The sequence below is a fragment of the Mustela putorius genome, unplaced genomic scaffold (assembly GCF_011764305.1).
Source record: "Mustela putorius furo isolate JIRA1106 unplaced genomic scaffold, ASM1176430v1.1 tig00000929_pilon_pilon_pilon, whole genome shotgun sequence".
NCBI classification, from domain to species: Eukaryota; Metazoa; Chordata; class Mammalia; order Carnivora; family Mustelidae; genus Mustela; species Mustela putorius.
Window position 1 is genome coordinate 901,250 of NW_025421520.1, and position 25,502 is coordinate 926,751.

General features: G+C 59.2%; 1 protein-coding gene across 1 annotated transcript in view; it reads left to right on the top strand.

The window, feature by feature from the left end:
* Nucleotides 1-25,502, top strand: part of PTPRN2 (protein tyrosine phosphatase receptor type N2) — a 612,016-nt gene that overhangs the window by 226,331 nt on the left and 360,183 nt on the right. Inside the window, exon 9 of the mRNA XM_045086284.1 lies at nt 25,204-25,283. Within this exon, the coding sequence (XP_044942219.1) occupies nt 25,204-25,283 (80 nt within the window). The remainder of the gene's footprint in view (nt 1-25,203; nt 25,284-25,502) is intronic.

Sequence of the window (25,502 nt, forward strand, 5' to 3'; positions counted from 1 at the left end):
CCGCGTTTGCGCGGGGCCTTGCTCAGGAGGAGCACGGACATTTGAGGAGCTGAAATAAGGCCGGGGGAGCCTGGGGGCAGTCAGCGTGGGAGAGGCTGGTGAGGCCTCAGGGCCCAGCAAGCATCGGGGTCCTTGTCCCTAGCAGACATGGGACACCATTAGGGGACAAGCCGGCACAAGTGGTGTGGCCGGGGTCCCACTCTCTGAGATCTCTCTGCTGCGGAGTGGAGGAGGGCTGATGGAAGGTGTGTACAGTGACGGGACGGACACCGGTCAGCAGGTGTGCCGGTCACTGAGGCATTTCCTCAGCTCTCTTACCCCCTTGCTGTCTCTGCCCTGTGAGGCTGACCTGCAGAATGTCATCTGGGCTATGAACTGGCCTGGACAGTCACTACAGTTCCGGACTGTTCTACCCATGGGCCTTCCGACAAGTTCCAGTGGGCTGCCCTGCCGTTCCCACTCTGCGTACTCTGTGGACTTTTTATCATGAGTGGATGTTGAGCTTCATCATGTGCTTTTCCTGCCTCTGCTGGGGTGATCAAGGTTCTTATCGTGCGCCGTGTGAATGCGGCGCGGCGCACGGATCGATCCACGGATGCGGAACCGGCCTTGCAGCGTTGGGATAAATCCCACTTGATTGTGGTGTGTGATCCTCTTAATGTCACGTTGAATTTGTTTGGCTCGTATTTTATTTATGGATTTTGCGTCTGTGTTTCATCAGGGAAATTGTCCTGTAGCTTTCTTGTCTTACGGCATCCCCGTCTGACTGGCGTCAGGACGACGCCGGCCTTGTAAGAGGAGCTGGGAAGTGTTCCCTCCGCTTCCGTGTCTTGGAAGAGTTTGAGAAGGGTTGGTACTGATTCTTCTTAGGGTGGTTGGTAGGACTCATCTGCGGAGCCCTCTGCTCCTGGGCTTTCTTTCCTGGGAGGCGTCTGTTCACTGGCCCCGGCTCTCTGCTTGTCCGCGTCTTCCGACTTTGCCGTTCTTCACAGTTCAAGCTCGGTGGGTGGGTGTTTCCAGGAACTTACTCTTCCTTCTCGGTAGTTGGTTTGACAGCGTGTAATTGTTCGTGGCTGTTTTTATGAAATGTTGTAGTTCTGCGGCATCAGAAATACTTCATTTCCGATTTTATTTATTTGAGTTCTTCTTTTCCTTGGTAAGCCTAGCCAAAGGTTTATTTATTTTATTCATGTTTTCAAAAAAACAAACCAAAAAACACCAGTTCTTAGCTTCATTTATCTTTTCTATTGTCTTCTATTTCAGTCTCTGTTTCATCTGTTTCTGTTCTGATCTTTATTATTTCCTTCCTTCTGCTGACTTTGGCCTTCATTTATGCCTCTTTTTCTAGTTTCTTGAGCTGTAAAGTCAGACTGGTCATTCAAGGTCTTTCCTCTCCTCGCTGTGGGCAGCCATCACCGTGAGTCTTCCTCTTAGAGCTCTGCTCTGCATCCCACACACTTTGGTGTGTTACGTTGCCAGTTTCACTTGTCTCAGGTATTTTTTATTTCTTCTTTGACCCACTGGTTGTTCAGGAGTATATCATTTAATCTCCATATATCTGTGAATGTTCCAGTTTTCTTCTCGTAATTGATTTCTGGTTTCATACCATTGTGATCAGAAAAGATGCATGATATGACCTCAAACTTCTTATATTGGTTAAGACTTGCATGTGGCCTGTCATGTGGTCCATCCTGGAGAATGTTCCACGTGCACTTGAGAAAAACCTATGTCCTGCTGCTGCTGGGTGGGAAGTCCTTCACGTCCCTGTTGGGTCCTCCCGGTCCCTGCTATTACCGTCCTGCCTCTCGTCCCCTCAGACACTTGTTTATGTATTCAGGGGCTGCGACGTTGGATGCATAAACAGCTACAAATGTACCTTCTTGATGAACTGACTTCTTCATTATTGTATAATAATTTTTTTCTCTCATTAACAATCTTTGGCTTAAAGTCTACTTTGCCTAACGTAAGGTTTCTACTCTGCTCTCCTCTGGTTTCCCTTTTTATGGACTCTCTCCATCACTTCATTTCAAGTCTGTTGGTGTCCTCAGTGCTGAAGTGAGTCTCTGGTAGGCTTCATGGAGCTGGGCTTTGTTGGGGTTTTGTCCTGTCCATTCAGCCACCTGTGCCTTGTGATTGGAGATTTTAGTCCATTTATATTTAAAGTAGTTACTGGTAAGTATGGGCTGCATTTTCCCATTTAGTAAATCATTTTCTGGCCGTTTGGCAATTCCTTTGCTCCTTTCCCTTTCGTTCCTCTGTGATGTGATGATTTTCCATCGTGGTGCACCTACCTTCCTTTCTCTTTCACTTTTGTGTATGCATTTTAGGTTTTTGCTTGGTGGTTACCGTTAGGCTTACGTGGGGTCCCATATGTTACCATATGTTTGGAACAGCCTGTTTCAAGCTGATAACTTTGAATGTGTACGAATGCTTTACATTTTTGTATTGTCTTCCTTCTTTTATCTTTTTGATGTCAATACACTTTCCGTAAAACTAACGCTAAGACATTGTGTACTTAGATTTGTATTAAGCTGTTGGCAAATATTTTTTCCAAAATTTAGAGAAATAAATACACTTCCAGTGTGAAGTATAGTCTCACCTTGGGGTTGTTGGCATATAGCAGTTTTTCACCCATTGATTTCTTACCTGTGAAAAGTTGGTGGCTGTCAACAGCTTTAGTAGCCAGTGTAATTCAGGGTTGCTGGGAACTCCAGATGAGTTTGCATGGGCTCCAGAAGCCTGTGGCCTCGGCAGGTGGAAGAATCAGTTTGGTTGCACAAAGTACCATGAGCTCACTCTCCCGTTCTGCAGAAAACTGGGTTGTATTTCCATGCAGGAGAGAAAGGTGACTCTGAATCAAAGTTGGGATTTGAATCGTGGCAGCTCCTCTGTCTTTCCCCTCATCAGAAATGTCTTTTCTCTGCATTGGGGAGAGTCCCTGGGGTTAACGAAAGTATGACTCGTTCATAAGATTATTTAAATAGAATAAGTGTCATTATTTGTTAAAAAACAGTATATGGGGACAGCTAGCATGATTGAGGAATCCCGTGAGAACCTCATTTTATTCATTGGTTTGAAATATCTCATCAAAAAAGTATGTATTAGATTTGACGGATACTGTTTTGCAATCCGTAAATCACTGAGTGCCTGACCTTTGGTGAATTTCTGAATGAATAACAAAATATCCAAAATCAGAAAATGAAACCGAAGAATCACAAATGGTCAGCTCTTGAACCTGGTGTCCTAGTCGTGGGTGTCTGGTCGGCAGGACCACGTAGGCCCCTGAGGAAGCGACAGGAGCCCTGGAGGGGTGGTGGGCGCAGACATGCCTCCGCTTAGTTGGGGTAAAACCCAGGGCAGGACACAGCCGCGACCCAGGTCTGCCCCACAGTCTGGAAGCCTGCGTTACACTCTCACAGACGAGGAATGTTTAGGTTTTGGGACTTACTGAAGGCTTGTCCTGGGGCTTGAATATTTTCTCTAATCTCAGTTTCCAGTCCTTTAAAATGAGGTTCGCGACAGTACCTTGCTCCCAGGTTCGTGGTGAGCATTCCGTGAGGCCGTCGTGTGTGGGCTCAGCTCCTGGCGAGCTGAGGGAGCAAGGGGGAACTTCAAGGGCTTCCGCGGCCCCTAGCATTTCTCACGCGTGGCTTATTGCCACTCCTCCCTGGTCGGGGTGGCTCTCCACAGCTCCGTCACCAGCTAACAACCGGTTTTCTACCTTTTCATCTCTGTCATTCCCATGAGGACTTCACGGCACCGTGAAAGCCCGCATGGCTGTGTGCAGCCTTGGAAAGCTGCACGTTGTGGAAAGCGGGTACGGTCGCTCGTCCTGTGAGCTTCCCGCCGAGCGAGTGTGTGAGTGCTTTGGACTTTCTCCAGTGGGTCCCGAGGGGCCCCTGACTTCACAGCGGTTCCACAGACGGAGTCACATTTTGCCGAGGCTCAGCGTGAAAACGCGTGAGAGCAGGTGGCCCAGAGCTTTGGCGAAGCCTCTTGGCCACTAGGTGTCGAGGCAGGCAGTGGGACCGAGCCACAGGCACACTTGTGTCCCTCCCGCCACGGCAGCACCAGGCGTGCAGGCAATCAAGGGGACAGCTGTCACAGCCCCACAGATGCAATTGCATGTGCCATATCCGTCCATTGATTTTTGAGATTAACTCCAACGGCTCTCTGAGGAAGTTCAGACCATGAAATGACAGATGATGGCCATGTGTTGTAGAAATGAGATAGAAATGGCTGCGCGCTCATTTTGAGCACGATCGGTACCGTCTTACCAGTCTGACTGCTGACCGGACCTGCTGCTGTCGGGAGGCACCTCCGCTCCACGCTGCCGCCCGGACAGCCAGCTGTGGTGGCCGCGGGACGGGCTGGGGGGCTCGCCAGGCGGCTGGTGTGGTCAGGGCTCTCCTTGCGAGGGCAGGCGGGGTCACACACATATTCTGGGGATTCCATCGTTATCTTAAGGCCGTTATAAATAATGTCATTACGGATACAAGTGTTAATGGTGCGCGTTACAGGCTGAACGAATGCAGGGTCAGTCGACACTCCAGAGGCTCAGGTGGGGCTGGGACTAACGAGAAAGCCCCGAGGTCACCCTTTGGTCTAAAACAGGCTCAAGCACAGGATCTTGGAATCTGGAAGCAGACATGGTTGGGAAGCTGGTTTATGTTCAGCGCGGGGCAGTGGGCTCTGCAGGTACCAAGGGGAAGACGTGTTTGCGCCGTCGCTGAGTCTGCCGTGGAGCCTGGAATTGGGTTAAAACCTGTGAAGTAGTTAAGAGACCTTCCGTAACAGGGGGTGGCCTGAGGGCTTCTGCCTCAAAGCACAGGGAGTTTTAGGAAAAGGAGGGAGCCTCACGGGCCAGCTGGTGAGAATGGGTGAGGCCCGGCCTGTGGTCCGCACGACGGGAGGAAGTGCTTCCTGGCATCATGGTTGTGGGGTGTAGAACGGGGGTGGCTGGGCCGGCTGGAGCCGAGGGTCCCTGGGAGGAGGGCGCGTCACGGCGTAGGCAGGGCCCCATAGTGTCGGTCCAGGAGCACATGTCACCGCCACAGCCATCACGGGTTCCTGGGCCTGTGCTCCTCTCAGTGCTTGTCCGCGCGGGAATGTGTGCCTGCTCTCTTCCCCCGAGCACACGCGGGTGTGTGCACGCCGGAGTGGGTGGTGCGTGTGCAGACCCGGGCAGCCCTCGGTGTCCCCGGAGCCTCCTCTCCCAGGCCACGTGCGGGCACCTCCAGGACTCCGGCTCCCGAGTCTCTTCCGGAGCACAGGCTTGGGAAGCAGGCCGTCAGTGTCGTGGCCCCACGGTCGCAGGAGGTCCCTGCGCGTCTCCCACTGGCAGCGTCCTCGCAGGACACAGACACATTTGCAGGCCAAGCAGGTCCTGAGTGACGACAGGCTCCGACCATCCAGCCTGGCCTGCCGACCCTCACGTGGGCGGCATGTCACGAGGGAGCAGGACGGCGAGCTGGCGGGGCCACGGGCGCCACTGTCACGGCAGGTGCTTCAGACCGAGCTTCCTGTCTCCTCCTCTCCAAGTGCTGTCACCTGGTGGCCCATTTTCCTGGATTCAACCGTCACTGCACTCTGGGCTGCGGGGCTGCAGCTGCCCTTGAAATGAAGCCCCTCTCCCGGCCACACGCGTGCACTCCTATCACCTGATCTAATTTCGGAGGGAGTGGGGTGCAGGGTTGAGGCCTGGTGGTCTGACCGTGCTCAGATGTGGAAAGGGGTCTTGCTTCACTTCCGTCCCGAGGATTTGCAGGGACGCTCTGGGGTCACACGGAGACGTTCAAGGCCGGGGTGGGAACGGGGTAAGTGGAGTGCAGGCAGTCACCTGTTGCCGGGGTCAGGACCCAAGTGCATTTCCAGAGTGTCTGCCCAGTGCCCTGGGACCCCCACGCAAGGACAGGCTCTCTCCGGGCGGCCCCTTGAGCTGCTCCATCAGGCGTGTTTGCTTGCTCAGCCCCGGGTGGACGCTGCCGGCTCCTCTCCTCACGGGAAAGCAGCCCAGTGGCTCTTGGCTTCCCCTCCGGGGGGGCTACTGTCTGGTGGGTTAGACGTGCACGCTCTGTCCCGCTCCCTGGGGTTCTTCTGGTCTGCGTCTGTGGCTCTGTGAGTCATATTCACCCCACGAGTCCTCCGACGGGGAGGAGGTGGCTTCCTTGGTCCCACCTTGGAGAGACCGGGTGTACCCGCTCGTCGTCTGCGTGGGCTGAGCCACTCCGGCTCTGGGCTCTCGCTGTGGGGTCCCCCCGGCTCCCGTGAGTGACCCGAGCACGGCCTCACGCATCTCTGTTGGTGACTGGGGGGTGGCACCCCAAATGCAGCACCTCAGGCCCTGTTCGCTCTCGGGCGCTCACCAAGGCAGCACCTGTGGGCCTTCCCTTGACGCTGCCTCTCGGGCCCCTGCCCTCCCCGGCGCCCACAGCAGGCTGCAGCCTGGGTGCGAAATAGGCCCCTTCTTGGGGAATAGGCGGTGGGAATGGGCGGGAAAGAAAGGCAGCAGGTCCTCCTGGTTCAAGGGCAAGAGAGTGTTTCTTGATCATGAACTCACACGGAAGACGGCCTTGAGAAGCCAGTGAACGGCGCACAGCTGGCCCCTCCCTTGAGAGGGGGTGAAGACAGCGTGTTCTTGAGGGCTTGGGGAGGAGCCTGGAGCAGGTGCCCCGGCAGCCCCGGCCGGAGAGGTGCTGCCGACGGCGGGACTCAGGCTGGTGGTCGCACAGAGTCGGGGCTGGAGAGCCGGTTAGGTTTCGAGGCTTTTGTACCCACTCCCTTGATTTACACGGCGTCTCTTGTCAGCCAGGTGGGGCTCCTTCGGTAATGTACATTCCAGTGATTTCCAGCGTTTGACGTTTTGAAATTTTCCTGTGTTTTCGCACATTTGTGCCGCCAACCCTGCATCACACTGACTCGTGTCCAAGCGCAGGGAGGTGTCGTGCCGGGAATGCAGCCCAGACCCCACGCGCCGGGAGCCTGCCGCCTGGATGCTGTTGGCGCTGGCGGGGGCGGCCGGGCTCCCACGTCGGGGCCTCACGGGGCCGCATTCATCGGCCTGGCCTGGGAGGTCGGTAGGGAGGCACCGAGTGGGTGCCGTGGCGGTCGGTGGGCACAGGCGACGGGCTCCGCTGGCCCAAGGAGGCTGGGGTCTGGCCCAGGGTATGTGGGCTCCGTACGTCAGGGCGGCTCTGGTACGCTGTAGGCCTCATCACAGCTCATCATTCGCTTCTGCAGACGCTGGTGGTCCACCCGCCCTGCACTGGGTCTAGGGGAGCCTGGCTCCTGGAGCATTGGCCCTCCGGGAGTCACGGTGAGCAGGGGCACCAGAGCTGTGCCACGAGGGCCTCGCCAGCAGCCTCCAAGCACTGCCGTGAGGCTGGGGCCCACGTCACAGACCAGGGCTTGCTGCGGCTCTGGTTCTCTCTCCAGATCTGACGTGTCAGGAACACACCTTTCTGGCATCACTGCCCTCCTGTTCCTGAGTCTGCACACCCCACCGTGGCCTCTCCCCAGTGTGGCTCAAGGTCCCCACAGACTTTGTTTGCATGTAGGCTTCCTTGGGGCTCTGGGCCAGCCGAGGAAGGGCGGGCTGCAGCCTGCAGTTCTGAGTGGACAGGCAGGGAGAAATGATGAAGACACAAATGTTCCGGGTGGACCCCTTCCCCTGTCGGTGTCTGACCTCCTGGGCCCATGAGTGTGAACTCTGCATGATGGCCAGAGGGTTTCTAAGTTGGGTCAGAAGACATGGTCAAAGGGTATACTTCCACACCACGTGCCCACGCTCACCTGAAAGTATCCTCTCATGTTCCAATGTGATGTGGAAAGCCCCTGTGTTAGGAGGCTTGGAGGACTTGTCTGTCCTTCTTGGAAGGGTCCTGACCCTGGGGATCCTGCTCTTTCCTGGGAAGCGGATGGAGGGGCAGAGGCTCTGATCACAGACCTGCATCGGGTCTCTCCTTTCTCACTTAGGGCAGAACAGCACCCCGCGGGTTGGCAGGAGATCTAGAACAAGCCCATGGGGTGTGGGGAGCAGGTCGGGCTGCAGGTAAATAGCCTCCTGCAGAAACCAGCGTCCCCAGGCAGAAGTCCGGTCCTGTCCCCATTGAGAGAAGGCGGTGGGGGTGGCTTGGTGCTGGGGCTCATTACCAGCCTCTCCTTGGAGGACGGGAGTGTCCGTCCCACTGTGGGGAGTGTCCCTCCCCACCCGGGAGGGTGGCAGGGCAGGCCAGCAGCTCCCGACCCCAGCCCATGTCTCCGTCTCTTCCTGGGGCCCCCAAGGGCCCTCGGCTCCTCCTTGAGGGCTCTGTCCCAGGGACTCCTACTGCGGCCGTCCCCTGCGGCCGCCCCCCAGCTCCTCCCAGCTCAGGTGCTCTGGCGGGCTCCGTCCGTTAGGGTGTGTCCACAGGAGAAGTCCCGACTTTTCCTTCCCGTGGCGTCTCTGTCTCGTAGGCTCCCGGAGCACCTCCTGGGGCCATCACACACCCGTCCCTTCTCCCAAGCCCACAGGCCCCGCCTGGTCGGCTCCTCGCACCCTGTACCCCAGTGGTTCTTGGAGCCGCAGTGACCCTGGACCCTTCCCAACTCACGCCGTGCGTGTCCTCCTCTGAGGACTCCGCGACACTGGGTTAGGATCTCATCTCCCTCATGATCTCATCGTAGCATGATGGTCCACAGAGGCCTCTCTGCCCATGAGCTCACATTCTGAGTCTTAAACACGTGGCGCTTGGGCGACCCGGTTAAATCCACAGCCACATGTGGCTTTGCTGCCCGGGTACGGCTGGCGCGCAGGCCCAGGGAGGCCCGGTTTGCGGCTGCACCGAGCTCGTCCCCTCGCACGCCAGCCGAGAGCGGGAGGCCCACTGGGAGGACGGTGGCGGCCGCGCCAGGTTGTCTATGACGACAAACCGGAATGTTCCCCGAAAAGGGAGGTATGGTGTACACAGCCGTGTGCGGCGACTTGAGACTTGTCCCTGGAACTCGGGTCTGCACAGAGACTGTGGGGCCGTCCCCCCCGCGGGCCTCGGGCTCGTCGCTCCTGAGCACCGCGGCCCTCCCAGGGGGTCGCTGCAGATCTGGGCTCCGCGCTGACCTTCTGACGTGTCCCGCTCACCTCTCTCACCCGCACGGCACTCATTTTAGAAACAAACCCATTTAAAAACCCTTTCCCTTTGTGCATTCGACGCCCATCCTGAAGCTCGATAGTCAGCATCTGCTTCCCCTCCGTCCCCATCTCCACCCCCCGCGGCCCTCCCCGCCCACCTCCTTATTCTGTTTTTTATTGAAGGCTGAGCCGAGCCGTCGCTGCCTCACGGGCCCATTACGCTTCTAACAATTCCATTTGCACCGTATTGTTTGTCTCATTGCTGGGAAATTCAGGTGATTCATCATGCCCGAAGAAGCACCTGATCCCCGCTGCCCCGGGAGCCTGGTCACTATGTGACAGGAATGCCACAGGCGCCGTGGGGGGGCGCGGGGGGACGCGCGGCTTCTCAAGTGTTGATGAGTTCCATTTGGTAACGCTGCCCCCACCCCCACTCTCCTCAACAGCCCCCTGAGTCCAGAGAAGGGGAAGGAGCTGATGGAGAGCGTCGCGCGTCTCCTGGAGGTGCCGATGAGTGTCTTCGCGGAGATCGCGTGAGTGCCGGTGCGGGGTCTCGGGGTTGGCGTCTCTGCTCACATCAGGTTCCATGTCATAAATTGGTCTGCGAGGAACAGAACTGTGTGCCTGGGGTTCTCGTTAATTAGATCAGAGAAACCATTCAGGAGGGAACGGAAGAAATCCGGGTGCGCTTGGGGCGGTGTGGACGTGCGGATGAAACGGGGTGGAATTGTAAGAATTCTGATCTCCTGGAAGGACGGGGCCCGCTGCGGCTGCGGCGCTCAGCCCTGTGCACTCCAGAACCTTCTGGTGCCGGGGCCCCACCTGCCGCAGACGAGTGCGAGCCCGGGGACGGCGCAGGTCCGTGAGAAGTCAGCGCTTCCCTCACTGGTGACCCCAAGGCCCCTGCCACGCTCATGTCAGGCACCCAGCCCAGGGCCTGCACCAACGTGACCCCCCCGCCCCGCAGCCACGGCGAGGCGGTCCTCACCCCTCCGCCCACAAGCAGGAGACGCTGGATCTGGCCCCTGAGACTCAGCGGCTCGTGCCGCGGACACATCACTGCGGGGACAGTGGCTGAACGAGTCCCCCTTCCTTCACTAGAGGCGAGAGCATCCCGGAGTGACTGGAAGTAATAAGACTTTGCATTTCCGGGAGGTGCTCCAGGTGTGGCCGGGGTGGACTGAGTCTTTGGAGAACGTCACCACAGCTCAGGCCCCTTATCGAGAGCATCAGACAACAGAGAAACCCCACGGACCGGCTTCGAGGTGAAACTGGGCCTGGCCCCACTGCGGCCTAAGTTTATTGCGTGTTCATGATTTCCCGTTGAGCTCTGGTGAGCGCGCACCAGGCAGAAGGCAGAGGTCCCCGCCCGGGGGGAGACTGGGGCCCCCGCCCGTGCTTGCTGGTCGGGAGTGGAGGTGTGTGCGCCTCACGGGCTGGGCCCCGGCTGCCGAGAGCGCGCGGTCTGGGAAGAGGGCCGTCCTCAGGACAGGTGGGAGCTCGGGGGCTGGGAGCGTCAGCAGCAGCCGTGGCGCCTTCCGGCCGGAGGTGGCTCACATGGCTGTGACCCGGAGCCCGCCACCGAGGAGGGGAGCCGTGCTTGGGCCAGGCCGGAAGCCCCCCCCCCGGGGCAGGCCCCGCAGACCAGCCTGCCGAACGCAGTGGGACTGAGCCGTCCACATGGCAGGCGACCGCCGAGCACCTGGCCACAGCTTTTCTAGCAGCGAGAGTGTGTCCTTCCTGCCGAAGGAAGGTGTTGCCCAGAGAGAACGTGAGCTGAGTGTCCAAGGTCAACACGCATGTCTGGCTGGTCCTCTGCCGTGCCCTTCCTGTGCTGCCCTCCTGGCACCTCCCTTTCTCCACAGCCTCAACCAGGCTCACAGGCCCCTAACAGAGTCTCAGGGCCCCGGCAGGAGGGCCAGAGGCCAGCGTGAGGCGTGACAAGCTTTGGGACTGAGGGGCTTCTGGTGCGGGCTGGGGGTGGGGATCTCAGGACTGCAGGGGCTTTTGGTCTGGGGAGGGTCCTCTTCTGGGGAGGGTGTCCAGTTGGGGGACATCTGGTGGGGGAGGGGTGTCCAGTGAAGGGGGTGTCCAGTGGGGGACATCTGGTGGGAGGTGTCCAGCGGGAGGGGAGCCTGTAGTATCTGAAGGTAACTGGGGCACAGGGGTTTCCAGGGAGCACTTTCTGGCTGAGCTGTGGCCATACCAAAGCTTTTGTGAATGTCTTTTGCCACAGTTTCTTCCCTGGTCAGAAAACTGGGGGCTTCCAATGTCCCGTGGAGCCAAACGTGACACCGCCACCGTGTCTTGAAGCCGGCGAGAGGCTGGTCCTCCCGTAGCACTCCTTGGGGCCCAGCACTCCAGAGGGTCCTCCTGGCTGCGGTGCCCGGCCGGAGGTGTCCCCAGTCTCCCCTACTCTGAGTATGGCTCCTGCTTCCAGTCTAAGGCTGGTCCTCCCGGTGCCACAGTTAGTGTCGGCCCCACACGTTGGGGTCCTTGGTTACTGCACGTGTGCCGGAGCGTGTGCTGCGTGTGCTGTGGTGTACACGGGTGCACTCGCTGTCGCTCCCAGGGCCCAGCATGATGCTGAGCTCAGGCACGCGCCGGACTGACAGACATGGGCAGTGGGGGCCGCAGCAGGGGGCGGCTGGGGAGCAGCTCCTGGCACCTAGGAGCACGTTCTCAGGGTTGCGCACTGTTGGAAGAGAGGAGGGAGGCGGCCGCACAGGCCGGAGCTGCCAGAAATTTTGTACTTAATATGTTTTGTTAATGGTTATGTAGCTGTCGAGTAAATTCCATTATTTCTTATTACATCATTAGAGACCATTAAAACAGCATTAGCATGCTGATGAATTACGGCAGCAGACACACCGCAGCCTGGTGAGGGCTTTGTAATCTAATCACGGCTGTTCACAGCAGCACTGACGGAGGTGCAGGCAGCTCCCTCCGGGGCCATCAGGGGCGCGGTGCTGCGGGGACCGTGGTCCGGTGGGGGCCGGTGTCCACGCTGCTCCCGAGGGCTGCGGTGGAGGCTTTCGCTCAGCCCCGAGGACGCCGCGGGAGGACAGCCTCGTTCTGTGATCAATCTCGCCGCCTTCTCCTGATGCAAGAGGCAGTTTAGTTTCCCATCTGTGTGATTCACGGAATTGATGAAAACACAGCGTTCTTGATTTTCGAAACGGGTGCTGAAGGTGCGGTGGTGGGAACTCGCAGCCCAGACACATCCCTTTAGGGTTTTCGTGCCGGGGCCCGGGGTGGTGGTGCCCAGCCCAGACAGTGCTTGAGTCCCAGGGACGGGACGCCCATGTCGGCCCCCTTCCCACGCCCCACACCCCCGCCCACCCCCGCCCCTCCCTTCACAGTGGAAGAGTTCATGGGAGTTTCTGTTTCCTAGGGCGGAACTGTGGTTATGTGGCTCCTGTCCTGTCTCTCTGATTCACGAGGACAGGAAAGAGGAGGTTGAAGAGGGACACAGGGTCGGAACCTGGTCATGACAAGCTGTGGATGATCTGGGGAACGTGCCAGGAGGTTGCAGATCAGTGGTGACAGACACTGTGCTGGGGACATACGGCATGACTCAGCCAGGAGCCCTCCACAGTGAGACCCGGAGCCTGTGAGGGCCCGGGAGATGGTGACTGTACCCCAGCCTGGGTGTCCTCGGCCCACGAGCTCTGGGGTTCACAGGCGGATGCCGTCCCGTTGCTGCACCTGGGCCCAGGATGCCTCCCTGAAGGACGGAGCAGGAAGGGGCCCCGTCCTCCCGGGGCCTGGGTACAGCTGCCAGGTTGCCGGCTCTCCCGGGGTGGCTGGATACAGTGAACGGTGCCTTCAGGGAGACATCGCCATGTGACGACGGCCCCAGCCCTGCATTCAGACGGACGAGGAGCCCGCAGGGGGCACGCTGGGGGTGTGCTAGCGAGGGGCATTTCTGCGTGGGTGGCAGACGGCCCTTTCTCATTCGGGCAAGTCCCTGTGTGGTGGGTGAAGAGATTCATCCTTCAAGTACCGGCTTGGCCCCTCCCTACTGAGAAATGGCGTCAGAGCTTATGGGCAGAGTGAAAATACAGCCTTTCTCGGCTTCAGTCTCCCCACCTGTAAAATGTGGGTGGTCGGGAGTGCTGTGGGCTGTGCCGCGGGATCCTGCTCTGAGGAGGCCCCACACATTGCGTAACTGGCCCCAAGGCTGAGGGGCTCTCCGTGAAGCTCCGTTGCCTGTGCACCGTGTCTGCATCCAGCCCGGCCAGCCTGTACCGCGAGGCTGTTACTTCTGTTGTCGCTAATCTGCTCTAGCACCGAACCACAGGTCAGTTCACAGTCAAGAGTGATGCACTCGGTTCCTCTGCCCAGGCTTGCATGGACCCTGTGAGTGCCGGGCGTTGGGGAGACTGTAGGACTGCGTGTTGGACTGGATGCCTCTGTATTTAGGGCTTCGTTGGAGAGTCTGGTTCCTGTACTGATTCTTTGATCGGGAAGAGCAGCGCCTTCCTCTCTCCCAGGAGACAACGCCCTCCTTGGCGGCAGAGCTCAGGCTTCTTTCCCCGTGATGTGTCTTAGTGCCTAGGACGGTGTCAGGCATGTGGCCAGAGCCTGGTGTGTGCTCAATGGCGGGGTGGGTGAGGGAGTGAGCGAATCGATCCACATGGCTTGGGTTTGTGGTGCCTTTTCGAGACCCTCAACGTCGGGCAGACTGCTGAAGCGCGCCTCGCCTCACCTGTGCACGCTCCGGTGGGCGTCCGGTACCAGTGCCAGAGACCTTGCAGGCGCCCGGTGCTAAGTGTGCAACTACTCAGCCCTCCGTGGGGTCCCTACGTGATATGCTATGAAAATACTAAAATGTTATGTAAAGTAAGAAATACCTAAACACGTGAATGAAGTTACACTTACACTGAACTAAAACTGCATGGGTGGGGAAGTACACGTTGTATTTCTCGCCCGTGAAGACCGCTGGTCTCTGCTCAGCGCCATCCTCATCCTCCCGGGAGAGCCGAGCAAGGCTCATTTCACTCTCCAGACACTCTCTGCGTCAGAGGCTGCGCGTGCTCACGTCCGCGGGACTGTGGTGTAGACAAGCCGGGACACCTCACCCAGGAGCCGTCCCTACGAGAAAGCTGGGAGCCCCGGAGGGAGGACGTCCCCCCTCGCACGTGGGCACTACAATCCGTAAGGAAGGGCAGGGGACGAATAACGTGGCCACAACAGAGGGTGCCGTGGAAACCAGCCCCCATGTGTCGTGGTGGCTCGTTGTGGGCTATGACACGCGGTGCTGTGATGTCCAGAGAAACCAAACGGAGTGAGCCTTTGCGTCAGGAGACTAAGGGCCAGGCTGGAGCGCAACCGGCGGGAAACTCAGCCGGGAGGCTCCTGTCAGCACTCCAGGCACTGAAAAGCCGTCGGCCTGGTTCTCTGAGGCTTCAGAATGGAGCCTTCGTCCAGAATTCCAGGGGCTGCTTTGTTTCTCTGTTTGTCACCAGCAACTCAGTCATTCCACTGTTTGTTGCGTTCCGGAGACCTTCAGCCCTGTGGGAGGCCGGCTGCAACGGCGGATGCGCCTCCGGTGGTCCCTCCGGGCAGCTCTGGTCCCTACGGTGGTCCCCATGGCCCCGTCTGCACCCCGGGCACCCCTGCTGGTGGGGCACAGGCCTCCTGTGACCAAACACATCATCTCTTGGTTCCAAATGGAAAACAGTAAGTTGTCACGGGAGCTCTTCACTAGCAGATGCTTTAAACGTGCAAAGTCAAGACATAAATACGGAATCACCGGTTTTCTTCCAAATGCTCCATGGAAGAGGAGGAAGGCATCCCCTAACGAGAGAGGAATTCCTGAACGGCACATGGCCACGTGGTAACCGCAAGAAAGAGACAATCCGTACAGTAGAGTAGTTGCCCAGCCCTTTACGAAGAGAGAGCATCGGGGCACCTGGGTGGCTCACTGGGTTAATCCTCTGCCTTTGGCTCAGGTCATGATCTCAGGGTCCTGGGATCGAGCCCCGCATCGGGCTCTCTGCTCCACGGGGAGCCTGCATCTCTGTCTCTCTCTCTGCTCCACTTGTGTTCCCTCTCTCGCTGTGTTTCTCTGTCAGATAAATAAATAAAATCTTAAAAAGAAAAAAAAAGAGGCGCATCGTCTATGTTGTGTCTCGGTGAAGGCTTCTGCTACCTCACCAGCTCGGCAAGCCTCTGTGTTCTCACCCAGAAGTGAAGCGACGCCTCCTCTCGGTCCTTCTCCTCGGCCGCCTCCGATCATGTATTGTGGAACGTTGCGGCCTGACGCTTGGGAGGCAGGAATATACGTTTGCAGAAAACGTAGTAATGGAAAGTAAGCCTTAGGAAGGCGTGTGTGTGTGATTTTGCTGTTTCACGGAGTTCTAGGATTTGGTGATTTGACACAGACGGGATGGGGCACGCAGAGGTGCTTCTGTAGCACCCGGACTAGACTCGCTTCCCTGCGGCGTTCTCGTGGCGGCTTGGCTGAGTCCATTACCGAACTGCACGTGTCCCAGGGTGAGGGGCAGCTTAGGAAGACGGCCAGCAGGGAGCCGGGGGTCCTCAGAAACGGGGGGCGGGGGTCGCCATTCTCGGGAAAGACGGCATGCACATGTGGTCCGGGCCCCGTGGCCGGGCGGGGACGCCGATGGAAGCAGCCTGCGGGTGGCCTGCTTGTCGGTGGCGCTCTGCATGCTGTCCTGGAACGCCCCGGGGTCCCTTTTCCAGTCGCGGCCTCCTTATCAAAGCTGGACCTCTGGGGCTGGTCCTTAAAACTCCGCGGGTCTCTCCTATCCATCTGTGGAAGGCAGGCACTGCCAGAGGAGCAGCTGTGGCGTTCAGCTCTGCGCTAGCTCGCCGTCTGCGTCTGCGCTCCTGGGGCCGGCCGGGGCACGCGGGTGTCTGTCCAGTGCCTCAGCCAGGGGCCAGCTGGGCGGTCAGCTTCAAAAGCGAAGAAAAAAGTCTTGCTCTCACCTGGCCTCAGCGTGTTCAGACACAGCAAGTCTCCAGAACAGCGGATTTTGTTGGGCAACTTTGGGCCCATTATTAGCATTTTAGTTTTTTTTAAATTAATAATGAGTAAAGTACAGAACGAGCAGTTCACCAAATGCATAGCCCATAGGTGAGAAAAGTTAATGTAGAAAGATGCTTAAGCCGTAGTTAGGATTTTCATTTTTTTTTTAAAGATTTTTTCTTTATTTATCTGACAGAGATCACAAGTAGGCAGAGAGGCAGGCAGAGAGAGAGGAGGAAGCAGGTTTCCCGCTGAGCAGAGAGCCCGATGCGGGGCTCGATCCCAGGACCCTGAGATCATGACCTGAGCCGAAGGCAGAGGCTTAACCCACTGAGCCACCCAGGTGCCCCCGTAGTTAGGATTTTGAGAAAAAGTCTTAGTGTTTGCATTGACACAGGCTCTTTCTGTACGACCCCCGTCACCTGTATGTCGTCCATTGTCTGTGACGCATCGTCTCTGTGTCCCCCATCCTCCACTCTGTCCTTCCGTGGTGCGGGTTTTACCCCGATCCAGGATCAAAGAGACAGAGCGCAGGTCACCACATTAAGCCCAGACAAGCCCGTGCTAGTAGAAAACATTTGATTAAATATTCTATCAGAAGTATTTTATTTTAACTTTCTAAACAACTCTCGGGAGCGTGAGTCATTTGAAAGTGCAGTGTTCACGTCTGTGTTAGTTGTAAAAGCCCCAACACTAACTTTACAGCTGTCTGTTGCTGCCAAATATGCTTGCTTTTTTTAAAAAAAAAAAGATTTTATTAGAGAGAGAGAGACAGCGACAGAGAGAGCAGGAGAGCACAAGCCGGGGCAGGGGAGCCTAGGGCGAGGGGGAAGCAGGCTCCCCAGAGAGCAGGGAGCCCGACGCGGGACTCGATCCAGGACTCTGGGATCCTGACCTGAGCCGAAGGCAGACACACAACGACTGAGCCACCCAGGTCCCCACTTTGTGATCTTATTATCCCCCAGAGTCGAGAGATCTAGTCCCTGAGGCTTGTATCTGTTTAAGGACAACGGGCTGCTTGGCCGGGGTTTATACAGAGAATCACAGTCGTGTCTGCTGTTTTCTCTGCGGGCTGTCCAGGCTGACCCCATAGACGCACTCCTGTGTCTTGTGTGATCTCTTAGGAAGCAGGAGAGACGCCACCCAGATCATGTTGGCCAAGCGGCGTGGTCCGTTGACTGGACTTTTCCTGTTCTGTGCTTTGGGCCCGGTGCTAGATGATAAGAGAGACAGGATCTAATGACGGAGTCTCTTCCTTCCTCATCCTTCCCGCGGGGCCGGGCTGAGCGGGCAGAGTTCCCTGTCTTGTAACGGGTGGAATTAGAGAGCCAGGCGAGGGCAGTTACCGAGCAGAAGGTCGCCTTGAGTCACGTGACAGTGTCACCGCCTCGTCTGTCCCTCCCCGATGTCACGGAGGCGGAACGACTTTCTCAAGGGACGTGGGCAGACATCTCGTCCCCAGCAGGTTAGGGACCGTGGGGCTGCGTTCCGCCAGCTGCAGGTGATGGGTGGGGAGAGTCCAGCAAACCAGCAAGATGTCGGCATAAATGCGAGAAGTTCCCTTTGTTCTCTGTTAGCCTGTCCTGGGACTGAAAAGGAACGAGGAATCGTCAGTAGAGTGAGTGATTATCACATATGTCATGAGCACATACGCGCTTGTTACTTTATAAATACACCGACATCACCTAGAATCAGATGGAACTAATAGTAATTGCCAAGTAGAAACATTTTACGGGGCCCAGGACCGCTTGGACTTGTCTTTAAAACGGAGACGACCCGGCTGGAACAGTGGTGCTGAGACACCCCGTCCATCTGTGGGCACACATACGGTTTGCTGCAAGGTCTCAGGGTAGCCTCTTTTTGTATTATTTCTGGCCCAATAGGGAATCGACCCCCAATGATGGTGTGTGGCTTCATTCTCCTAAGACGGTGTCCAGGAGGGGCCCCTGGAGCATTTCTCGTGGGACGGGTGTGCCCACGGGGCTTTCCCCGGCTGAGACCCTGGGGACAGTCTCTGCTGGAGTAGGAAGGGTTTGCCTCTGGGCCGGTGGATTCCACCTAGTGGCCTTTCTTCCACCGCAGGTGGACTGGGCTGCCAGGAACGCTGTGGTCCTCCAGGAACATTGAGTCACGTGACATCGGGCCTCTCAGAGCAGAGCGTCTCGCAGCAGGCAGGCTGTGGGGCTCTGGCCGGGTCTTCCCGGGACGACCCCTGCGTAGGCGATCGTGAGCTCGCCATCCTAGAGCCGTGCAGGCAGGACAGAAGCCGCCGGTCTTGCCCCTTGTATCCACCACGTTGTTGCAGACCGAGGACAGCGCCTCCGTGACGAGGCAGTGTGGCATGCAGAAGCCATGGGTGCCCACGGAGTCCTGGGAGTGTGGACCTCACGGCAGAGACCGGAGGGGCATCAGGCCGCTCTGGATGGATGGGGCAGAAGCCGATGGGGTCCGTGTAGAGGACACCCACCCCTTCCCCGATCGCCATCATCATCCCCACTTCGCAGGCGCAGGAGCGTCGTGCGCTGAAAGCACACAGCTGGGAAGGACGGGCGCGCGCAGCACAAGCCCCTTCCACTCCGGGCCAGGCTCTCCCGACGGTTTTAGGTTCGAGAACGTGACAAAAGCAGTAAGGTCATCGATGTGTGTGAACATGCGTCCCACAGACTCTAGGAAACACAGTAGACTCTCACTGTATTTGCAAGTTCATTTGCAAGCCAGAAATGAGTCGGGCACCTCTGCGATCGCTTGAAGACCGATGCAGAGGGAGAAGAACAGTGTATCTCACGCTCGTGTTCCCAGCTGAGCCTGAGCAACACTCCAGCTGCGTTCTTCTCTCGGCCCACACGTCAGCACGTGCTTGTCACTGTTTCTGGCTACGTTCTCCGCGTCTTTGGGCTTTCGCTGTTGGAAACGGCCCCCACGCACAGGTAGAGTCTGGTGTTCCCACGTGCAAGAAGTGAAGATGTGAGCGGAGGCTGGCAGAGCCCAGGCCTGCGCTCCCCCGGGAGCCCGCGTCCAGCGTCCCCGAGTCCACAGGAGCATTGACCTTACGTCAGTCGGCAAATAGCAAAAATGTACCGTAGCGTGTTTCCAACGATTACTGGTGGAATCTGGATGAGAACCTGAAAGCCAAAGAATAGAATTTTTCTGTCTCGTGGTGAAACACGGGTGTTCCCTTGTAACGCGAGGCTCCTCTGTGTCCGTTCCAGTGATTTTTTCCTAATCTAAACACTAGTCTTTGTATCGATGAAGTTGGAATGTTGGGCTCCGCACCAGAAACTCCCGTTATTTATTCATGAGTGACTTGCACAGGACAGAGAAAGGCTTCTCCCGCCGCCCCGGATGGTAGATGTTGCGTCTGCGTCTCAGACTTTGCAGGGCTGCAGGCTTCTGTCCTCGCTTTTACTTTCTGATGAACACAGAAACCCCTTTTCTGCGCCAGCCTCATGCCTAGGACGGTTCTCCCCACGCATTGGAAGACGCAGAGCGCACGGGACGGTCAGGACAGCCCAGGCCACATGGTCCAGGAGGAAGACGGTAGCGGCTCCAGGCACACCCCCCGTCACCCGTTTGCGTCCTGCGTGGCCTGAGCTGTTAAGGCGCAGGGAGCGCCGCTGGCTGGGGGTGGACGGCGGGCATCCCCCCGCCCATGGCCGAAGTCCCAGCTGGGCCCAGGGCCAGCCTTGCACACAGGCTTTCTGTGACGGCTGTGGGCCCGCAGGGCTCCCCGATATGCCCAGGGCCTGGGGGAAGACTTCGCCCCGAGGTAAGACTGAGACGCTGGTAAGTGAGATGAGACAGTCTCAGGAGGGTCATCTGGCCTCCTCCCCGTCCCGCTGTCCACACGGGAACGCAGTCCCGACTGAGCCCTGACAGACCCCAGGGAAGGGTCTAGAGCACCCCTTCCCAACGGAGGACGCGGGACAGCACGATGGTCCACAGCCCTGCAGGGAGCCCCAGCACAGAAGAGGCACAAGCGTGTCTGTGGCACTGACGTGTCACGGACAGAAGCCAGCAGGGAGCGAAGGTCTGGGGCGTTCCCTTAGGGGACCCGCAAGGAAGCTGGGCTGAGCCAGGCCGGGAGCACGGGAGCCACAGCAGCTCATCATGGCGTGGACCTGCACGTCCTTCCGAGGCCGTCTGGGAGCGGCGTGTGCTTGGGTGCTCGCAGGCGGGTGCAGGGGTCGCTGCTCCTGCTGGCTCCAGGCTCTCCGCTGGACACCGCACCCACTGGGTCTGTCCTGCTGGAGGGGCCCGGGGCCCACGCTGTCGCCAAGTGGCTGCTGCTGCTGACGGCAAGGTTCTGGGAGGCGGCCGTTTGCTTCGGAGTTCATCCTTTTTCTGTTTCTTTTTTAAGATTTTATTTATCAGAAAGAGACCGCTGGCAAGGGGGTGCTAGAGGGAGAAGCAGGCGCCCCACAGAGCAGAGAGCCCGATGCGGGACCTGATTCCACGACCCTGGGGATCACGGTCCGAGCGGGAAGTAGACGCCCAACTGACAGAGCCACCCAGGTGCCCGCAGAGTTCATCCTCCCCAGCACGCTCTAGGAGCTCGCACTGAAAACGCCACAGAACTCCTTCCCCAGGGAACCGGACTCAGTCCTTGAGGTGGCAGCGGCGGCATTTGGTACCTGTTCCCCGAAGCCCCTCCCCGACTCACTGCAAGGCTGCGTCCATTCTGGGCTCCGGCCAGTCTCTTTGCTCTGCCGTCGTGGATCTCAGGCTTTGATTGTTACTTGAGCGTCTGCTGTGTGCGGGCCTGTGCCACGGGGTGGCCCGGGGCCAGACACTAGGCCGGCTTCAGGTGGCCGCTGCTCCCAGAATCCCTCCCCTGGCGTGTCAGGGAGGCAGCACCTGCCCCGCAGCTGCCCGCCCGCGGGATACGGGAAGCCTGAAAGCCCAGAGAGGAGCGTGCCAAGGGCCTCCCAGCGGGAGACGTGGGTCCAGACACCTCGACGCCCTCGTGCCTGCCCGCAGCGGTGAAGCAGGTACAGCCAGAACTATCGACCTCACCTTGTCGCTCTGCACGAAACATGTGTCTGGAAGGGAGTCTGTCTGTTGGTCTGTCTGCCCACCGCAGTGATGGGTTTGTTCGAAGGGCAGGGTGGCAAGGCCTTCCTTCAGCCACCGGCCAGCAAGTCATTCCTGCACAGATCTGCGAAGGAGCTGATCCCTGTCCACAGCCGGAGAGACGGGACAGTTTGCTCTGTGTTGCTGTGTGGGGCTGAGAGCCAAGCGATGCGCATGGACAGCGGTAGCCGCAGTGCCCAGCAGGGAGCTTCGTCTGCAAACTCCTAGTGGTCTGCCGGCTGCGGACCGAGAGGGCACATTCTGCCCAGACGGCCTCCCCCGTGCTGGAGGAGGCCCCGCAGAGTGAGGGGAGCAGCCCGGGCACGTCCCAGTGCGGCGCTCAATGTACCCTCGTATCTAGCACTGCTAACACTTCCCGACACAGCAGCCCGTCAGCCTCCTCAGCCTCTGGTTCCCCTGGCCACCAGCCCACGCGTCCCTGGAAGGGAGGAACCCTCCGATGGCCAGAGCCCCCAGGGCTTAGATGAAGTCATTCGTGTCCACCCACGACTGGCAAACAGCCCCGGGCCGGAAGCACTACTGTTAGTGCAAGTAACCGCGAGAGGCTGGCGTGAGTTCTGAGGGTGACCAAGCAGGAAGGGGAGACGGGTTCTGGCATCCCCGAGGGACTGGCACTTGGAGGGGTTCCTGCGGGTTCCTTTGGGTGGTACTTTGGCTCCGGGCGACCTGCTGCCCGCGCAAACGTTTGTCCAAGAAATCCTGGTGCGGCTGGGGGCCTGGCGTATTCCGAGTGGAGGCCCAGGGCACACCGCAGCCCCCCGGGACCCAGCTGTGCTCGGTGGAGGAGCTTCTGGTTTTAGACGCCCCTGGTGGGAGCTCAGGGGGCTTCTGTGTGGTCCCGGTGTGTAGCCAGGCGCCCAGGGCCAGCAGGACACCCTGCGCCTCTGCCCGCCTGCCTGACCTTCCCTTCCTCGTGTCCCAGGACGCTGCCCAGAGCCCCTGGGCATTGGCTTCACACCACAGCTGCGGCGGGGATGGAAGTCAGAGCCTCGGCCAGCACAGGTCTCCCTACCGTCAGCCGTGAACGGAGTCCGGCAAGGCTGAAGGGTTAGCCGAGGGGACGACACATAGGGTCGCCGCTGCGAGGCCTGTGTGCGGATGTCCGTGTCGCACGTTAGGACAGGCGTCGGGGAAGAGCAGGTCCGAGTCCCTGTCGTGGCACTGGCTCGGGTGGCTGATCCTCTCTGACTCTGCTCTGTGGGTTGGTTTTCCTTCCTTCACGAGACTCTTGTGAGCCCAAGAGGTGACGGGCTGGGTGCCTGGGCCAGGACGGGGCAGCACTGTCCTCCGTGCCTTGTACAGTCTCCGTGATGGCGAAGCTGGCACTCAGGAGTGCTTCCTGTGTCCCAGGCGTGGCCTCAGGTCCGATGTGTCCCTGCTGGCTGGGCCAGGTCACGGGCGTGGTCCCAGGTCCGGCATGTCCCCTGCTGGCCGGGCTGGGTCACCAGCGCGTTCCCAGGTCAGATGTGTCCCCTGTTGGCCGGGCCGGGTCACACAGCATCTCTCACTGTCTCCACGGGGCACGGCGGCAGATGAGCTATGGTCTTCTCCATGACCCGGTGAGCAAAAACCAGGAAGGCCTGCAGCGTCCTTAGAGAAAACGCCGGGCACCTGAGGGCAGTGCCATCTGCCTGTGAGTTCTTGGATGTTTAGAGAAACGTTACAAAACCACACAGAGACCCAAAGTCCTAGTGCCCCTCCGACGGCAGGTGAAGCCTGTTGTGTTAACGAGGACCTCCTCTCGGCGTAGAGGACAGCGACATGCTGTGTCACGACTCTGTCCCAGCCGTGACTCTGCCGCCTGCCGCGTGTGTGCGGCGCTGGCCAACAGCCTACACGCCCTCCCCGAGCCAGCTGCCCTCGGGAAGCCGCGGACATCCTGCGGGAACATCAGCATGCTGAGTGCCGTGCGCTCCTGGCCCTGCCCACGGTCCGCTTGGGGGAGGGTCCACTGTGGTCAGAGCGCAAGTGGTGGGGTCAGCCCAAGAGGGACCCTGAGAGGCAGTAGAGCCGGGGGGACGGGCAGCAGGAAAACCAACCTGTGTGAGGTGGGGACAGCCATCGTTCTGGGGACAGAGCCTCCAGCAGGAGCGGAAGGGGGGCCGGCGGGCCGGCGGCATCACACACAGGCCTGCAGAGCCACGTGGGTCCCTTAGCCTTGGTGGGCAGGAGGGAGTGGGCAGGCCTGGAGGGCACCCCTGGGGACATGTCAGGCCTGGACGTGGCTCCGGCCACAGGCAGTGGGAACCCAGACAGAGGATGAACGTGGTGGCATTTTCAGGGAGTTTCAGCAGGACTTTAGGGCCGTGTGGACATTTTTTGTACAAAGAAATGGAACAGGAAGCCCCTGGGCCATGTGTGGCTGCTGCACAGAGCTGTGGGCGCAGGGCCAGGGACTGCCTGGAGGAGGTGTCCTTGGGTCCGAGGTGGTGCTGAGGCTTCCGCAGGAAACATCCAACAACGATGGTGGGGCCCCGCAGCGGCCAAGGATCCAACCCAGCAGGGCCTCATGCAACAGCCAGCCCACGGGGAGGTGAGCCAGCGCTCCGGGAGCCCCCAACCAGAGTGGGGACCCTGGATCCTATCTGAGGGCCCGAGAGGTCACAAGGCCCAGAGCAGGCCCGGCGGAGATCACAGGGCATCCGGGAGCCTCAGCTCGGCTCTGCGTGGACGACGGGGGGAAGGCGGGAGCAGGAGCGGGGATGTGGGGAGAGGCAGGGCAGTTCGCCCCGGCTGGGTTCTACCAGGTGTCGGGGGCCCCTCCGTCTCCACGTGGCTCCTGCTGACCATGGCCTGGCTCTTTGCTCGCCCTGGGCTTACGTACCGCTCCCGGCACCTTTCTCACTCTCGGCGTCTTTACGAATGGCTCTGGCGAGTGCTGAGACGGTGGGAGACTGGGTGGGAGACTGGCGCTTGGGTTGGGGCCGGGTCAGGACCGCGGGCAGCTGGCATCCTGTAGGGCAGGTAGGCAGCTTGATAGAGACTGGGCGGGTGGCTGTCCCTGGGAAGACTGTGGACGGCCCTGGTGTCCCGAGCTTCCTTGGCGCTGGAATGTAGCAGGTGCACTGGCTAGGCGGTGTCCCGGCCACACAGGAGTCCAGCAGGTGACGCACGGTGGTTCTGCTCCGGGCGTTGAATCCATGCATAGTGAAAGGGTCCTGGGCCGAAGGACTGTGGGACGCAGTGCCTGCTGCAGACAGCGGCGGGAGCCCGCAGTGACCGACGGGAAGGGCATCTGTCCGACCGGCGGCACCCAGTACCTCTGGGACCCGAGAGGCACAGCGGCGTCTGTGCGGGGGGCGAGGACACAGCCTTCCCTGCGAGCTGCATGGCCTTCTGTGCCCTCTGGGTGCCAGCTCCGGGCTGTGCACCTTCTTCGCGAGAGGGAGAAGCCGATGGAGGGTCGCACTTCCCTCGGGGAGTCCCGGCAACTGGAGCCGGAGCCCAGGCAGCTGGAGGACCAGCCCTGTCCTCGCCTGCTCCTCTTCCTGAATGAAACGATTTCAGACGGGACGTATTTTTTCAAACTTATACTTAACATAGTATTTAAAAAGCTTTGAAGATTTTAATCATTCCTGTCTGGCAATTCCCCGCTAGTTATTTTTATACTAAATCGTTCTTAGTGACTTTGGTAAGTTTTTAAGCGGGTCTTGTCAAGAGGTTTTGAAATACCGTCTCTGCTCTTTCTGCCTCTGATTCCTGGTGCTCCCATCGGAGCCCAGTGCTAAACTCCGTCACCGTGACCGTTCCCTTTGCGAGAACCTCTGCTCGTCCTTGTTGGTGGGTTGGGGTCGGTTGGACGTGTCACACGCACTGCGGCTCGGCTCCGAGAGCACAGCAGGACGGTGGGATGACCGACTGAGGGGCAGAGTCCGCCGTGGGCCGGAGGTCACCCCCACCGTGGTAGCGGCCTCACGCGCGTTCTGAGCGTGTGGGTGTTTTCCGTGTGGCCACAGAGAAGCCACGCGGGATGCTGGGGCGGTTCTGAGCTCTCTCTCGTCTCTTCCAGTGTTCTGGGACCAGCCGTGACCTTCAGAGTGAGCGCCAGTGTCCGGAACCTGACGGCGGCAGACGTGGCGCAGGCTACAGGTAAGGCCGTGTCGACACAGCCCCGCGTGGACATGCACACCGGGTGGAGGAAACGCACAGTCTCCCCGGCACCCCACCATCTAATGGGCAGATGGGCGGCCGGGGCGGCAGGCACGGCTGGGGCCTCGTGGTCGTCATGAGGCCCGCCCGCTGCCGGCGGAGGACGGGGACCACACGGCTCCCTCGGAGACAGAGGCTCGTGCCTGGCGAGCAAGGGTC